The sequence below is a fragment of the Chroicocephalus ridibundus genome, chromosome 8, assembly GCF_963924245.1.
Source record: "Chroicocephalus ridibundus chromosome 8, bChrRid1.1, whole genome shotgun sequence".
Lineage (NCBI taxonomy): Eukaryota > Metazoa > Chordata > Aves > Charadriiformes > Laridae > Chroicocephalus > Chroicocephalus ridibundus.
This window is the reverse complement of record NC_086291.1, coordinates 55,849,997-55,867,662: the sequence shown is the minus strand read 5'-3', so window position 1 is coordinate 55,867,662 and position 17,666 is coordinate 55,849,997. Positions and strand designations below refer to the sequence as shown.

At 48.4% G+C, this 17,666-nt stretch overlaps 1 protein-coding gene and 1 long non-coding RNA gene across 2 annotated transcripts; one reads left to right on the top strand and one right to left on the bottom strand.

Annotated features, from left to right (window-relative positions):
• Positions 1-5,558: 5,558 nt before the first annotated feature.
• Positions 5,559-15,654, bottom strand: LOC134519840 (uncharacterized). The gene is made up of 6 exons (XR_010072312.1): positions 15,518-15,654; positions 14,204-14,484; positions 12,665-12,836; positions 11,693-11,826; positions 6,828-7,039; positions 5,559-6,502 (listed from the first exon to the last, which is right to left on the bottom strand). It is a non-coding gene; the product is annotated as an uncharacterized LOC134519840 (long non-coding RNA).
• LOC134519839 (cytochrome P450 2K4-like) lies at positions 6,639-15,528 on the top strand. The gene is made up of 9 exons (XM_063344527.1): positions 6,639-6,998; positions 9,214-9,376; positions 9,575-9,724; positions 9,995-10,155; positions 11,384-11,557; positions 12,090-12,231; positions 12,789-12,976; positions 13,479-13,620; positions 14,307-15,528. The coding sequence occupies exons 1-9, from the start codon at positions 6,801-6,803 to the stop codon at positions 14,492-14,494; spliced, it is 1,506 nt and encodes a 501-aa protein (XP_063200597.1). The 5' UTR covers positions 6,639-6,800; the 3' UTR covers positions 14,495-15,528.
• Positions 15,655-17,666: the final 2,012 nt, after the last annotated feature.

The window sequence follows — 17,666 nt, the reverse complement described above, 5'->3', positions numbered from 1 at the left end:
AAGCCCAGCCAGTGCCACCCCCTGCCCTGGGCAGGGACACCTCCCACCAGCCCAGGTTGCTCCAAGCCCCGTCCAACCTGGCCTTGAACCCCTCCAGGGATGGGGCAGCCACAGCTTCTCTGAGCAACCTGGGCCAGGGGCTCACCACCCTCACAGCCAAGAGTTTCTTCCTAATATCTCACCTAAATCTCCGCTCTTTCAGTGTAAAACCCTTCCCCCTCGTCCCATGGCTCCCCTCCCTGCTCCAGAGTCCCTCCCCAGCTTTCCCGGAGCCCCTTTAGGGACTGGCAGGGGCTGGAAGGTCTCCGCGGAGCCTTCTCTTCTCCAGGCTGAACCCCCCCAGCTCTCTCAGCCTGTCCTCCCAGCAGAGGGGCTCCAGCCCTCCCAGCAGCTCCGGGGCCTCCTCTGGCCCCGCTCCAACAGCTCCGTGTCCTTCTGCTGTTGGTGCCCCAGCGCTGGAGGCAGCGCTGCAGGGGGGTCTCACAGAGCGGGGCAGAGGGGCAGAATCCCCCCCCTCGCCCTGCTGCCCACGCTGCTGGGGATGTGGGGGGTTCCTGGGCTGCCAGCGCACGTTGCTGGGGAGTGTTGAGCTTCTCATCAACCAACACCCCCAAATGCTTTTCCCCAGGTCTGCTCCCCATCCATTCTCTGCCCAGCCTGGATTTGTGCTTGGATTGCCCTGACCCGCGTGCAGGAGTCTGGTAAAACCAAGTGGCCATCGGCAGATGCTCAAGGAATGGTGAACTTCCAGATCCTCCTGACAGATAACCACGGCAAACACCCCTTTTGCCCGCAGGTGTACAGCACGGTCTCTGCAGAGCCTCAGGTCTCATCCTGAAGGGAGGATGAGAAATGGCGTTAATTTAACCCACCTGAGTGTTAACCGTGGATTACCCTGTTAGAGTCTTTTTTCTTCTTTGCCCATAGCTGCAGTTGGTTTAAGATGGTCTTTCATCTGTTTTAAGTTGATTTTCTTTTAATTAAATGACTGAGATAAGTAGAAGGAATTCGAGGCTGGAAAAAAGAAACAGCTGCAATTGTTAAGGACAGCCATTATGGAAATATTACCTGCAGCCCCATTTAAAGAGCATTTTGTTTATGCTTTGATTGCTTTCTTATTACGGTATTGAAATTGTAAATGGAAAATTACACTATGTTCTATTACATAAGCAACTGGTTTACACAGCCTGAAATATAAGGTTTTATTTATTATTATGTTTTCAGGGCTACAAACAATAGATGTTTTTTTATTATACGGTAAATGGCACTTTTCCACTTGACTTCGTTATAACACTTAGCAGTAAAAGGAAGATACTCCTCTTTCATAAATACATGCAGCAAACTCTCTCCCAGACCTCAGAGGACCGAGCAGCAGAGGAGAAGCTGTGGTTTATCTGGACAATTTTAACTAACCGAAGTGTCAAGGCACTTGATTTTAGCAAGCTGCCCAAATTATGTCCCTTAGTTTCTGGCACAGTGGTCGGCTTGCTGATTCCCCATGTGATGAAGGAAGAAATCAATCAAAAAAGATCGGCAGGGATCTACAGTGGAATTATTCCCAAACAGATAGCGACAATCCTATGCGCAGGCTATATCATCTTGCTGTGTTACAAGACATCCAAATGTTTTGATTACCTATTAATTAACTCAGTGTCTTTCCTTGGAGTCCTAAATTGCGTAGTTACCCAAATTCAGGTCAGGTATAGTAGCAGGTGTTTGGTTATGCTTACTTAATGTTTTCATTGCAAACGTCAGTTGTATCTTCTAGAGTTTCCTTTAAAAGTACAGTTTGTCTTAGAATGTAGTACATGTGCTTTAGCAGTTTAGTGTGTATTTTTCCCAAGGAGATCAAATGAAACCCCCATTAGATAATCAGTGTGAAGAAAAAAATACCTCATTTGCAGATTAAGCCAACCAGTTCCAAAAGAATTCAATAAAAACAGAGCCACAAAGAGCAGTGCCACAAACAGAGAATTAAATGCTTTTCACATATTACCTTTCAAAGAAGTGAGAGACTTTCACAGCACCAGGGAAATCTGAAATAGCTGTTTCAGTAGAAAGGTGCCCATTGTACAAGAGAGATTAGATAATTTTGTAGAGCATCCAGTGTTTTACAGTGTCTCTAGTCTGGAGTCCTGATCCCCTTCCAAAAATTAGAAAGCTCAAATTAGAAGGAACCCCAAACTGGGGAAAATCTTGGATCTTCCCCTTTCAAGTTACACAACTTGATAGATTAAAAAAAAATAATCCTTTGCTTGAATCAGAGCTGTTAGTCATTAATTATGGATTAAGACAACATTGTAACTTTTACAGTGTTTTCAGATCACACTGAAAACTTATTCCACTATTGGTACTTATCCAACAGTTGTACAAACGTACCTTCAGAAGGAGTTTTTGCACACTTAGCATTACTTTCGGAAGCACCAAATTGAACAGTACATCAGAGCTGAACCTTTGTTACTTTTTATGGGCAGGGTAAAGTCCAGGACTTTCATTACTTTCTCTCTCTCACCATGCCGCATCTTTTAAGAGCCTACAGATTCAAATTATCGAGCAGTTAATTTGAAAATAATTTATTGACAAGCCATGAAAGGCTTTGAGTAAAGTCCTAGGGGTTTTTGCAGCTTGACTTGGGATAGCTGTAAGAAATTAATCAGTTGAACAAGACCAAGCACATTCAGACGCTGGAATTTGTGCCCTTGAGACTGCTGTTCCCAGCCCAGGCACAGAACACACCTCAGAGAAACATCCTTCCAGGATCACTCATTCCTACGCCTCACCCTCGCCCGGCGAGCACGCCGCCAGCTCTTACAGAAGGTCTCTTGCTACATCACTGCCACGGGCTGTTGTAAACCATTTTTCTCCCTTTTAATTCAGGTTCCTAGACAAGCAAAAATGCAGAATATTGCCAGAATAGTCTGGGGAATGGGGATTTCTGTTGTGGGTGATTAATGAAATATTATTGTTTTGCACTTACAGGGAAATCATAGTTTCATGCCAGTAAGGTCAGGGCCTTAATATGTCATGTGCTGTACAAAGACGTACAGAATGATAGCTCATTTTCTGTTACGACTGAGCCAAAGCCTCATCAGGTTAGAGGGGAACGTGGTAGAAATAGTAATGCTGTGCTGAAAGCCAAACAACCCTTTTTCTGACATTGCTAGTTGCCATTCTGGCATGTCTAAATCCACTTCTCCATCTGCATCAAGCCAGGGGGCCCAAAAGTAAGGTGCTGGGACCCTGGCTCTGTAGATACCTACCAACTAATCATCCTTTGTGATACGCCCCAAACTGCCCTTGCATTAATATAATTCCTGCCATACGGTGTTGAGATAGATTGAAGCTAGAGACCCAGAACAAAAAGATCCTTGGAGCTATGTCGAGGCATTTGATCTGTTCAGTGGTATTTTGAAAATAAATCCTCCCTGACCTGACCTCCTCAATACTAACTTCCCAGGTCAGGCTGCCTTGGCTTGTTGGCCGAAGCGTGGGATCTGGAAGATCATGCTTCTGGCTACAGTCACGATGGTTTTTTCTGCAAATATTTTTATAGATATGCAGATTATAAAGTACATTACCAGCACCAAATCCCAGGATCTCCCGTGTATTTTGTCACTGAGTAAGACTCATGAAGGAAAGACATCTATTTGGTCCAAGAACAAGGCTTTTAGAAGCAACAAAGTTCCTGAGAATGGTTTGTTGCTAAAAGGGGTAAATGCTTAACGCGAGTGGGAAATACTGGCACCTTCAGCTCTGCACAGAGACAATGCACTCAGCCCGAGCACAGATTTTTTTATTTTCTTCTCCCAGTGGCCAGACCCATCACGTACAATCCTTCAGCTCAGAGTACGGAAAAAAAACCCCCAAGGTTCTTTCATTGAAAAATTGCAGTAAAATAATGATTTTTAAAAGTATTTTTCAGGAGTCTTTCTTCCTAAAGTAGATGCGCAACACACACTGATTTGACAGATAGCTGAAAAGAAATTAAGTACGAGTTATTTATATTAAAATGAGCAAAGTGAACACTTGAGATACTGATCGCGACCCTGTAGTGATCCTACAGAAACACCGATTTGCAGGATGGGAAGAAGTGGGTGTAATCCAATAAAACAATGCAATAATTATGAAAAATGGAAAGAGGTCAAAGTCGGAAAGCTTTTGATTTCTTTTTGCACTGTCGTTTGTCAAGGTGAGCAAAACCCATTAGCAAGGAGCAGCCTGAGTTTTAACACATCTGAGTCTTTAAAAATGTTAATGTTTAATCGGGTGTGCTCATGCTTTATATATCCCTGATAACAATGCACGGGCTGATAGGCATCTCTTGAGGTTGTAAATCAGTTGCAGAGCCTTGCAAGGCTCACAAGCACTTGGTGTTCACTCTCAAGCTTTATTATGTTATCAGAACTCATTGACTGAATTATGGCCTTATAACAGCTCTTTCTCTGCATTATCCTACTGTTACTGTAGCATTATTAACCTCTGTCCCATTAGAAGATTGTATGTCTTTCTCCAGAGGAGCACACAGAAGTTAGATGACCGTGGCTGTTTACTGTACAGGCTCATTTCCTAGGAGGAAGTCATTATTTCCCTGAGCTATGCCCACAAAGTCTGCTTCCCTGAAGATGGTGTCGGTCCTGGCTTGGGCTGGTAGAAAGCCAAAGAGACGTGAGCAGGGAGCAATGTTTTCTCCTGTGGGATGCCTCACCTGCAAGCCAACAACTCGGCTGTGGGCTGTGTTCAGGATTGCATACGGGAAGCCAAGCTACCCGAGGAAGGAATGGAGGTGAGGATATCACATTAGTTTTATTTTAAAACTGCAACAATTCCCTCCCACTGGAGAACTCACCCGTCGTTTCCCACAGGCCAGCATCAGTCCAGCAGGTTGTGCGTCCCTGGGCTCACTGCTTGAGAAAGGATTTCTCCCTGCATTATCACCAGGGACAACCTGAAGCTTTAAACAGTCTGCAAGCCCTTGAGAAGGTGCTCTTGCTGTCCATGGCAGTAGCCAGCTCCACTCCAACAGAGCAGTGGTGGCTGTATGTAAACACAAACAGTAACCTCCCTCCATCGGTACCCATCTGTGCCCATGTAGGATTTTTTCCTCACTCTCAGTGTATTTTATAAAGTCTCAAGAGTCCCAGTAGCCACACCATTTGCTCAGCAAAGAGCCTGGCAGAACAGGATATTCTTGAAAACATCTGAGAGAAGAGGGCCCGGACCGAGACCTTCATAGATGTGTGGCACATCCTGAGATGGACACCACCGTCCACTGCCCTCCTTCCTTTGCCCACCCTGCCTAGCCCTCTGCTGCGGAGCGTAATTCCCCCTTATGAAAAACTCCAGCCTTGCTAACAAACCTTGGAGACCAGGCAGACGTGCAGGCACCTTTTTCATGTCAATCTAGTTAGAGTTTATTGATTCCCCTTGCCTTCAGCTAATGTACTTTTATTATTATTAATAAATAATCATCATTTTTCCATCAGTGGAGCCTGCACCCGGGAGCCTCGGAGGATTCTAGAAAAAGTATTATTAAAACTAAAGATTTCTAAAGGGTTGAACAGCACTCCAGTAACCTGGCAGAATCTGCAACTGGGGAGCAAAATGTCCCCACCTGAGAATATGTGATAGAGCATCAAACTGGCTCCTTTCCCAAGAGCCACCATTTAAAACTGTGGCGGTTCATGATCACTTCTGCTTTGTCGCCCTCCCCCGAGGATGCAGAGGGTGCGGGTGGCTCCTGGGCAGCTTTGCCCGGGCAGGCGGGCTCCTGCAGGTCCCTGCCCTGGCACGGTGCATGACTCAGTGCACCGGGAGTGCCAAAGCTGCCACCACGCGCTCCTCCTGGCTGGCACCCCGGCAGCATCCCTCCTCCGTCCTCTGCCGGGCCAGCGGCACAGCCCGATCCTGGCTCCTCCCAGGTTACAAGGATCCAGCATCTTTTTCCCAATCTACAGAAGGGTTGCCTGGAGGGGACGGTTTCTCCTAGAGGACTGCATAAACAGTTGGGACAGCTGGTGAAGAGTCATCATCAAACTCAGAGACAGAGATGGACATCCAGGCACACAGTCCTTTGGACAGCAAACTGCAAAACAGTGGCTGAAGTGGTTTCAGGGGCATTTTGGGATTGCCAGTAGAGGAATTTTGGGACAAAGATCAATAACAGTGTCAGCAATGAAAGCACTGTGTTTCTCAAGGAGGTGATTTTACTGGGGTGGCAGGAAAGCAAAGAGAATCAGAGCTGTCACCTGTAAGTGGAGACCAACTCCCATCTGCAATCCTGAATTAGCCCATCTTCATGCCACCGCCGCTCCAACTCCTCCTTGGTCACCCTTGTCCTTCCTCAGGCCTTCCTTGCCAGCTGCACCCTGGGCCATGCATTACTGTGGGCTTTCCCACCTGCGTCCTGCTTCCTCCATTGCATCACCAGTGTCCAGCTCAGCCCTGTGACCTGGCACCGTGACAGCAAGCCAGCACGGGTGGGTCCCGTCCCTTAACTCTGCCCCTGAAATCACACAGACCACAACGTGTCCATAACACAGATTTTCAATGGAAAACAAACACCTTGCCCCAGTGTTGTAGATGAAATAGGAGCTCCAGATTAAGGTAATCCATGTTTCAGAATAAAATAGAGTGTTTTATTTGGCAGGGAAAAAAAATTACATCTGGTCTAAATGGAAGTAAACAAGACCCGAGAGTCTTTTTCTCTGTGTAAAGCCACTTCCCCAGCAGGTGTGTTCAGGCAGTGACAGAAGGGCTATAAAGGGACCCCAAGATGCTCATACCCACACTTTGATTGAGAAATGGCCGCACAGAGTTTGCTGCAGTACCTGGGCTCCAGCTCGCTGCTCTGGATTGCAGCAGGGCTGGTCGCTCTGCTTTACCTCCTGACCAGCTCGAAGAAGTCGGTTTGCAATTTGCCTCCTGGGCCGCGACCTCTTCCTCTGATCGGAAACTTGAACGTGGTGGACCTGAAAAAGCCGTTCCAGTCGCTGACAGAGGTAGGGCCTGAGCGAGCGGGCGGGAGGAAAACGTGCAATTCCTGAAGCGAGAAATGCAAGTAAGGAAATGGGGATGCGGTTGTGTTTGCGTTGTGTGGAGGGCAGACATGGGATATTTGGCGCATGGGCAGGCTGGCAGAGTGACCTCACCTTCAGAGGTATGCACACACATACATGAATATATATATAGATAGATATAATACATACATTCCTTCCTTTATACACACACAAGCGTAGACCCCCACCATGTGCAGTCAGCTCCATATTGTTGGTATTTCGAGCCCCTCAGAGGCTGGAGGTGGAAGATTCGAGTTGGGCCAGTCTGCTGACAGACCGGGACTATTTGCCACCAAGAGATGGCTCACAGACAGACCTCTGCCACTGAAGGCAGGCAGGGAGGAAGGAAGGGAGGAAGGAAGGGAGGAAGGAAGGGAGGAAGGAAGGGTCGGTATCATCCCCACAGCAGAGGAAACGGGGTCATACATACATTTCTTTCCAAAGCCAATTCTATCCCTGCAATGCAAAGCTCAACTCTGCCTCCCCAACCCTTCCCCTGCACACAGACTGGCCAGGGTTATTTAAGACTTGACGCGTGGCTTGTATAAGTCTAAGTAAACAAATTGCTTTTTCTTATGCAGCTCCATGGCTACTTTTATTTCTAAAAGAGAAAAAAAGAAGACTTAAATATTATAAAGCCAGGTGGAATGTTTGTTTCAGAGAGCGTCTGCTGTGTTCCCACAGGGGGTTGGGGACAAGCCAATGTGAATTCCGATTTCTTTTGGTTGCTGTAGAGACGGCTGAGGTGCCGTGAGTGGTGAGTGACCTGTCACGCACCCTGTGTCTGGGCTTACCGGACACTACGACGAGGGAAACCCAGTCCCCAGTGAGCTCCCTCAGCTCCCCTGAGAGGGCAGGGCAGGCACCAAAATTCTCCAGTTAGTCATAGAAGAAAAGGCACTCTGGGCTGCCAAAGCACAGAATTCCTGTGGCAGTCACACAGAGTTCATCCGCCTTGATTTATGGTGCAGAGGATTGTGCAGAGCACCGTTCTGATGGGCTTCTGGTCCCGAGCTCCCATCTCATCATGGGTACGTTTGAGGGGGCCGGTGTGGAAAAGCAACTACTTTTGGCGGTACCAGGGGGGTTTATGATACGAACACCACGCAGAGGCACCAGACTCCTTTCCTATAATCTGCCAAGCAGCTTTCTCTAGGCTTTCAGACCTGCCACATCCAATCCTTGTGTTGCTGAGAAAAAGCAGGGTTGATGCCAAGAAGTACTAACGCAAAGAAATGGCCAAGGGAAGGCTGGGAGGCGGCTGTGATTCCCTGCCCCGGCTCTGTGAGCTGTCGGGGATGAAAGAACCAGTGTTAATGTTATCTCCCAAGCCGTCAAACCACCATTTGATGAAAACAAATTCAATTTGCCTGGTGTAATAACAGGAGCTGCTTCTAATCTGAAATTCAATTTTCGGTATGTATCTAATGCATAGCAAATGGTAACCCAGGCGCATCGGAAACAAGAAGACATTTGGAGCGGATGGCTTGCAGTGTGTTTAAACGAAGTCTGAAATACCAAGTGAATGATTAGATTGTCAAAGCCACCCTTCTGTGTAACAGATGATTCATATTTAATTTTCTGTAAAAGCCTAGAGCTCATGTGGCATTATCTACAAGAATACACTTCCTAGTTGGATTCAAGTTTCTGGTGGCCAACAAATAATTTTGCGATGACTGCAACACTACCCACCTTGCCGTAATTAGAGACAAGTGCTGTCCTGAAAGAAAGAGTTATTGTCTATGCTTTGTTTTTGTAGTGTTTGTGGCTTCAGCCTCAAAGACGTGCACGCCCGCTTGCCTCGGGTCAACGGCATTAAAATAAACAGGCCTGCCTGCTACGGCATTTTCTAACCAGGCTCCGAAGGGCAGGATCGCTACGCTGGCCTGTTGCTGCAGAGCACCACAGGAATGCAATGGCGTTTTATTGACTTCTCCGATAGGAACAGCGATAGCAGACACCTTGTTGTGCAAACAGGGCGCAAGCAGAGATGCTGGCAATTGATAGCTGTTGCTCATTAGTTGCATTACAGCAGCACCTGGAGACTTCAGGCAGGGCTGGGAGGCTCCTTTGGGGCTAGGAACCACCTAGGGTGGCTAGTGCTAGCGTTAGGGTCCAGATCTGGTTTTGAATCAACATTATTTATTCACCTTGACAGCTCTCCAAGATACACGGCAATGTCTTCACTGTGTATTTTGGACCCAGGAGAGCTGTGGTACTGGCTGGATACGAAACCATCAAGGATGCCCTTTTAAATCATGCTGAAGAATTTGGAGAGAGGGCAGAAATACCCATATTTAGGAAAATGACAGAAGGAAATGGTAAGCGACCTTTGGGTTGGTTAGTTTTTGTACTTTGTCTATGTTCGTGATATTCTTCAAGCAGAACGTATCATCCTCTTACAGGTCGCTTTTTGTTTATACGACTGTGTATCAAGCAGCTTTGGTACCAGCGTGTAAGAGGCCTTACAAACGCTCATTAACCACAGGTAACATAAGGATGTTACACCTTTATTTTAGGCATAGCATTCAGCCACGGAGAGCTATGGAAAACTATGAGAAGATTCACTTTGTCCACACTGCGAGATTTCGGAATGGGAAAGAGAACCATTGAGATCCGAATCCTGGAGGAAGTAAATTCCCTCATCAAATATTTTGAATCCTATCACGGTGAGTGCCAAGACTTTCATCCAGAGACAGAGAACATGTCTAGCAGAACAATAAAGCTTAATGAAAGTTTAACTCTGAGCAAATGGTTAAAGTTCAGCGTATGCTGAGGTAGGTTATTAAACCGAGGCCTTAAAACATTGAAAGTCCCTGCTCTGCATTCTGAGCGGTGAATGACTTTTTCCTTTGGGAGCCGAGGACTACATTTCCATAGGAAACCAGACTGAAACGAGCATAATCACATCACATTTGTTTTCACTGCTTGAAATACAGGGAAACCATTTGATACAAAGATGATACTCAACAATGCTGTATCCAATGTCATCTGCTCTATATTGTTTGGCGAGAGGTTTGAATATGATGATCCTGCGTTTCTAACTTTGTTGAAGCTGATAAATGAAAATACTAAGCTGTTGGGCTCCCCTATGGTGCTGGTAAGAGCTTGATTTTATGTTTTAGCTTTTAGTTTTTTGGGGGGATACCCGGTTGCCCATGTTTGTCCTGCTGGCCTCCCACATCTTGCTTCTTGAGAACGCGAACACCATCAGGCAGCCTGTACGGAACACATCCGCGGTGCTGCATCCGCAACACACGGATTCCCAGGCCCCTGCGCTTAGTCTGTGAAGCTCATTACTAAACGAAAAAAAGACCCAAAGTCTTCACAGAAGGAACTATTTTACCCTCTTTGAAGAGCAGAAGCACAATACATCTCTCATATCAGAGATCTGCCCTGAAATGCCATCTCAAGTCTCCCTCCTTGTATTACACCGTCAATAACTGTCTTAGTTCTGCCTCCCCTAGAACCAGGTTTGGCAAACTTTTATTTTGGGCACTGAAACTCAATCTTGGCAAACTAACACCTGATATAAGCCTGTTCCTCCTGACACAAAGCTTCTGCTTTGAACGCCGGTGGAGTCGTTTCTGAGCCGCGCTGAGGGCTGCGGCTGGCTGTAGCTCCAGACCAGCCAAGACCCAAAAGCACCGAGTCAGGTCAGAGTTACACACCACATATGGGCACTCTCGGGGACGAGTGACCCCCTAACAGCTAACGTCGGGTGTTTGTTTGATTGTCTGGCAGGGCAGCTAGCAGTCTCCTTGAAGATGTGCACCCCTCTCATGGGATGACGGGGCTGAGACCCCTCCTTTCTCCATGCGACATAGTGCCACGCTGTGCTCAGCCCAGCTCCGAGGAGCAGTGTAGTTGGGTTAGCTCGGTGCTGTGCCTGAGCTAATTGGCTTGGAAAGCACCGTGTTGTCACGGCAATATTGTCTGTTCAAGTCCCTTCTGCTGCCATAGGATGTGACACACCTCGGGGCTTTCCTGGAATAAGTACAATGCTCACAATAAATACAATTTCCCTGGAATAAGTACAGATGTGAGCATCTCACACATCTGAAACCCTCTGTCCCACCACTTACACAGCCGGAAGCCCTGATTAAGCTGATGAGTCTCCCAAAAGCCATGGCAAGGACACATGCAGGGGTATAATGGTGAGAACACTACTTCTGCGACAGTTCATAGCCGCTTGGACTGTACAAGCAAATGTGGGAGAATTGCAGCCTGAAATGTCAGGGCATGGGACAAGGGACCAGCAGCGTGATTTGAGATACCAGTAAGTGTTCAAAATGCCAGTTAACAGTAAGACTTCTCTTGCTCCACAGCTATATAATTTCTACCCATCCCTTGGATTTCTCTCTGGAGCTTCCAAGACTGTGCTACAAAACGTCAGTGAACTGAACGCTTTTCTCCAGAAGCTCTTCCAGGAACACAAAGAAGAGTTTAATGAAAATAACTTAACAGGCTTCGTTGATGCCTTTCTGATGAAGCAACAACAGGTACTTTAAAGCTAAGTCTCCGAGTCTTTCTGTTCCCTTAGCTCTGACTAATATTAGGACTGACCATCTGTCAGGGAATTGGGGTGAGCAGAAACAGAACCGCAGTGAGCAGAATATATCGAAGCTCATACTCACGGGGAGCTGTGCTGTACTCGCTCCATCGCTCCACTGAAACTGCTGGTTAAAGGGCTCTAGTTGTCAAGGTGTCCCACGTGGGCGAAATAGGTTACCACTCGGCACACATAAGGAGGCGATCATCCCAAACTTGCCTGCAAGAACATTACAGTGATAAACTTCATTGCAGTAACTAAATTCCAACTAACCTGGTATCTGGACATGGGGGTTGCACATATGCTTGGGGCCAGACGAATTCCATGCACCATAGGCTTTAATGCTAAAATACTAAACGTGTAGTTTTACAGAGCGTATAAAGTCACAAAAAGCTAAAATGCAGATAAAAATGGTGGCAACAGAGTCACGCATTGGTATCACTTTCTGGAGAACTTATGGCCATTATCTGTATGTTTTGAAGGAATCAAAGAAACCCCACACTATGTTCAACAACAAAAGCCTGTTGTTTTCAACTCTGGACCTCTTTGCTGCTGGGTCTGAGACTACTTCTACGACTGTGCGCTGGGGTCTTCTTCTGATGATGAAATACCCAGAAATTCAAAGTAAGGCTGAGAAGCCCTCTCGTACAATATACTGTCGCATGCTTAAGGCTTTGGTTGTGGAAGGGAGTGGAACTCATTCAGTGCTGTCTAGAGTAATTATTCTGAGTACTCTGAGAGAGATAACAACCAACCGTTGACTTCACAAAGGAATTTTATTCAGCTGGATTGCAATAAACCAGCCCAGCCAAGTGGGAGAGGCTAAGGGCCAGTCGGCAGTTACAGTAAAGCTCCCCATCGTTATTCTCCTGCAGGCTATGGGCTTACGTCACTAAAGGTCTCCTCAGGAGCTGATTCTGATCTGGTTTCTGTTGAAGGCTGTGGGGTAACGAAGGTGTGTGATCAGAACCAGCCGCGGGGTTCACTGTAGTGACTCCATCCAAGCTCCCTGGGCCCAACAACAAACCCAAAAGAACCACGCCATCCCCTGACTTACCCACTTCCGCTCGTCCCAAATACCCCTCCAAGTTTTCCCTTTTCTTCATCTTGGCCGAACTGGAGGCCATTTCAGTTGCAAGATAAGAGGGTTATCAGCTTCTTAATCCTTTCCTCCCTCCAAGGAAAGATTCAGGAAGAAATGAACCACGTCATTGAACCAGGAAAACTGCCTAAGTTGGAGGACCGGAAAAAAATGCCTTACACAGATGCAGTGATACATGAAATACAAAGGTTTGCCAATATCGTCCCAATGGGTGTATCACGATCAACTCCTACCGACGTGAATTTCCATGGCTATTTGATTCCTAAGGTGAGCTTTGAGGCTAGCAGTTTACACTGCACGGATTACTTACAGTTTTATTTAAAGCAGACAAGAAGAAAAATATAAAAATCTAAAGACACGGTGACGCGTGGTTTAATCTACAATGTGATCCTTTGTCTTGGATCCAGGGTAGCTGTTATAAACATGCACTGGACTCTGCTCTGTTAATGCTATTTGAATCCAGAATAACTAGACGGTTTAATTAAATCACACTGGTTTTAATCTCTTATGCCAAATGTGGAATCTCTACTTCAGCTTCTTTCTTGAAAGATCTGACTCCGTAAAAAGGGAGCTTTTTGTGGTCCAAAAAGAGAGCAGCACCTCCTGATAAGAGGCAGGGCCACAGTGGGGCAGGGAAGCACCCCCAGTTCTGTGTGCCATGGCTCAGTCTTATTTGCCTCTTCACATTAGAAAAAAGAAAGCAGCCCGGCTCGACTGGGAAAGTGATCTGCTCTAAAGAGCTACCGTGAGTTTCTTTGATCCCTCCCAGGGTACAGAGATTATTCCGCTGCTGACCTCCGCTCTAAATGACGAGTTGCACTGGAAAACCCCGGATCAGTTCAACCCTTCCCACTTCCTGGATGCCGACGGGAACTTCATTAGGAGAGAGGCGTTTATTCCATTCTCCATAGGTGAGCGGGGTAATGTGTGCACCACATTAGGCTTAGCCTAGCGGCACCTAGAATCATAGACTCATAGAATGTGGTGGGTCGGAAGGGACCTCTAAAGGCCATCTAGTCCAACCCCCCTGCAGTCAGCAGGGACATCTTCAACTAGACCAGGTTGCTCAGAGCCTCATCCAGCCTGGCCTTGAATGTCTCCAGCGATGGGGCCTCCCCCACCTCTCTGGGCGACCTGGGCCAGTGTCTCACCACCCTCACTGTAAAGAACTTCTTCCTAATGTCTAATCTAAACCTGCCCCGCTCTAGTTTAAACCATTGCCCCTCGTCTATCGCTCCATGCCCTTGTGAACAGTTCCCACTGATTCCAGGGAAGTATGAAAGTCGGGGACACAGAACACGGGATAAGGGATTTCTGGTCATTTGTCTTGTCCACCATTGCTGTAGGTAACCACCTCTTCCTTGGAAGATCTGGGAGACACCGATTCAGCCGCAATCACTAAATGGTCTCACATACCTACAGGCTTCTGTGTGGTCTAAGACCAAGTCAGCAGCACCTCTAATATGCAGAGAGAAGGAAGGAAAAACGTCCTACCTCAGCAGCCTGCTCTTATGGACTGTACCTCCAGTTTAGGTCTCAGGCATCAACACTAACAGTTACGGCGCTGATCATTTACTTCTCTCCCTGTTGTTTTCAGGACGAAGAGCTTGCGTTGGAGAAGGACTGGCCAAAATGGAGCTGTTCCTCTTCTTTGCGGGCTTGCTCCGCAAATTTGTTTTCCAGCCACCTCCAGGAGTGGATACGTCAGACCTAGATCTCACCGCCGATGTCGGCTTCACCTTGAACCCCATGCCTCACCTGGTTTGTGCTGTGCCCTATGAATGATCAAACGACATGGAGTCAGAGTAGTGAACACTTCGAGCTTGAAAGTCTAGTTACAGGGGAAAAAAGCTGTCTGTACCTGAGCTTTAGGTGAAGGAAGACACCGTGCACTGCTATTTTTCTCTCATTCATGCCATTCTTTCCAACAGCTCTTGCGGTGTCTGTGTAACGCAAACCCTTCAGACGCCCCTGAGTACTGCTCTCAGGAACAGTGTGGTTCATTCCCAGAACAGCACATCAGAGATGCAGTTTTCAGGGCTGTTTGAAAGAATGAAATGGCTTCCAGTCTCCTCTATAGATGTAACCCATCAGGGGCTCTCCCCTGAGAGCCTCCACAGGAAATTTCTCAGCCCAAAGTCCAAGCTCTACGGCAGAGCTGATTATCGATGGCCCAGCTGGAGACAACAGACACTTAATGGATCTAGAAATCTCCCCAGGACAATTGTTCGGCTGAGCCTCAGACTGAGCTTCCATTGTGTGATACAACCTGCCTTATCTTTATTGCAGAGTCCCAGACACGAGGGTGTACCGTGGGCTGATGCCAAGAGCCAGGCCCAGGACAGTTATCAGAAAACATCTAAGGGCTTTGGGAAGTGGGTTCATTCTGACTCACACCAAGCACTTTATGCTGAAGAGCCCGTTTATGATGGGGCCAGTCCAGCAGCTTTCTGCTTCTAAGGCAGGCATCGCTACCACCCCCTCACCTCTCCCGGCTACGCGCTGGCTCCGGCAATTGTCCCATCCCTTACTGGGCCACCTTAGATCCCTAAACTGGCAGAAAATGAGCAGCCACAGGAAGCGAAGGGTTTCTGAATCAGCGTGGCTAAGGCTGGGCACGAGGCTGAGGCAGCGTGAGGGCGATGCAGCAGGACTGCCGCGCTCCCGTCGGAGCTGGGAGAGGCTCAGCCTCGGCTCCGCTTGCACCTTCGGAGCCATAGTTGCTCTCCAGATCCTCTCTACCCTGCACAGAGGGAGAGAGGCTCTTTCGGTGCATGGTTCAACTGCCATTAGCTCTGACTTGCTCACCCCCTCCATTGACTGCAGGTGAACCATCATCCACAGGTTCCCAATTCAAACTTCAGTCTCCTTCAAACTTCAGATGGGGTGTCCACGCGACTGAAAATGGGGCTTAAACTCTTTAGGAAACGTTGCTGTCTGTCCGCAGCTCCACACCAGACACAGCCCCTGGCGTCTCAAGCTGTCTTGCTCTCCTTGGGTCGGGGATAGGCAGCAAGGTCTCGGGCAGGGCAGCAGATCAGCCCGCAGCGCTGAGCAGATCCCACGGGCTCCCGTGGGCGTTACGGGTGCCCAGCACACAGCGGGAGCAGGGCAACGGGAACTGCAACCAGAACTTCGGTGCTTGCAGAAGTGCTGTGGCCTGACGTTACAAATTCAGAGCTGACAATGCTCACGTTCTGCCAGCCGAGACCCTCCATCACTGTCAAGCCCAATAGCATTTTGTATGTAGTCACTGTGCAAATAGATGTAAAACTGGTAATGGAGTCTGGAAGGAGAAGCAGGTTAGACCTCGTCACCAAGTCGCTCACCTGTACCATTAACTCGTCATACGGGGTCTCTGCAGGAAGCTGGTGACAGCCCAGAGACCGCGGCTCTCCTAGAGCAGCTGGTTGATTATTGCAATTAATGATTTATTTCGTGTAGCAGCCATTAGGAGCTGGAACGACTGCTGTACCCGCAAGGCTACACGCATTGAGGGAAGCGGGATACGCGTGTGAAATCCGAACGGTGGTGCAGGTACAGGAGAGGCGGCTTCTTCACGTGCTGCGACACAGCGGGAAACCACACGTGGGTCAGGGAGCAGGGAGTCACTGGAGATGCTTTTGGGTCGGTTTGGAGGCAAGAAAGGCAGGTTAGCAGGGAAAGGAAAAAGGCAGAAACGGAAAATTACAGAAGCTGAGGGGGTGGTTATGGTCAATCTGTAACATAAACCCAAAGTTGCTGTCAGCCAGAGCTGATCTGTGCTGCAAAGGGAAGGAAAGAAAGCAGGAGAACAGGAAGGGATGACAAAGCAGCGCCGTCTTGGTTTGGCCAAGACACCGACGCTTCACCCCAGCTTTAGTTCACGCAGCTAAAGGCAGCGCGCTAAGAGTTGTACTGTGCCTTGTACCCCGCACACGCACCGCACACGCACCGCACACGCACCGCGGGGCCAGCTCCAGCTCCTGGGTGCGTCTCACGGGTCGGTCCGCAGGCTGTCGAACCAGAAAGCCTCCGCTGCTACATTCGCTTACGTTTGCTTTGCTCTCGCTCTATTTGCAGTCTCGCTGCCGCAAGCCTGACCTTATCTTCGACTTAATAAATAACCGTTTTGCCCTGTTGCTGTTGATCTACCTGGTGTTGCAGGATGAAACTGATTTCGGGTCAAAATGCTAGAGTTGGGCTGCACCACCTTTAACACCCCCCCAGGGGAAGGAGAGCGCAGGGATCCCTGGGCAACGCGCGGCCGGGACACGTTTAGCAGTGCAAATAGTGAGCAACGCTCGTAGCCACAAACAGCCCAAGGGCAAGAATTTAATTTCTAACTCTAGAATATGGCAACTGCTGTCCGAGACAGGACGTGGCTCACGGGCCTCTTACAGCGATTCCTGTGGCTCCTGCCCTTGCTTAAAAGGAACTTGTCACAGTAAAATCCAACAGGAGTTATCCGAGGAGTTACCTGGATGCACCGCTGGTCAAGAATGGGACTGGCAGGGAAGGCACAGAGATTTGGGGGGGATTCAAGTTAATTTAAAGGATGCAGGGCTGGTGCTTTCCCGGCTGGCTCTGCCCAGGCTGGCTAACGGGCAGGGTGGGTGGGTGATGCCCGTGCTCCAGGCCCTCACCAGCACCACCAGGCTCACACTGGGTTGCCGGCTGGCCAGGAGGGACGGGGGGCCAGCCCGGCCGCCCCAGCAGCGTTCCCTCCCGGAGCGGCGTCAGCGCCGGCGGGCGCTGTGTGCTGGGCTCTGTGTGTGCTCGGGCAGGGCAGCACGTAGCCGCGCGGCTCCGGAGCGAAACACGTACCAGACGCATTATTGAGACAGGAATTTCTTGTCATCGCAAGAGCTTTACTCACCTTTGTCATTTTTAATGCATTGCACTCGGAGCCTGGTTTAACAAAACCCAACGCGCTCCCCCCTCCCCGGCCTTTCAGAGATAATTTAAGTCTCTTTCT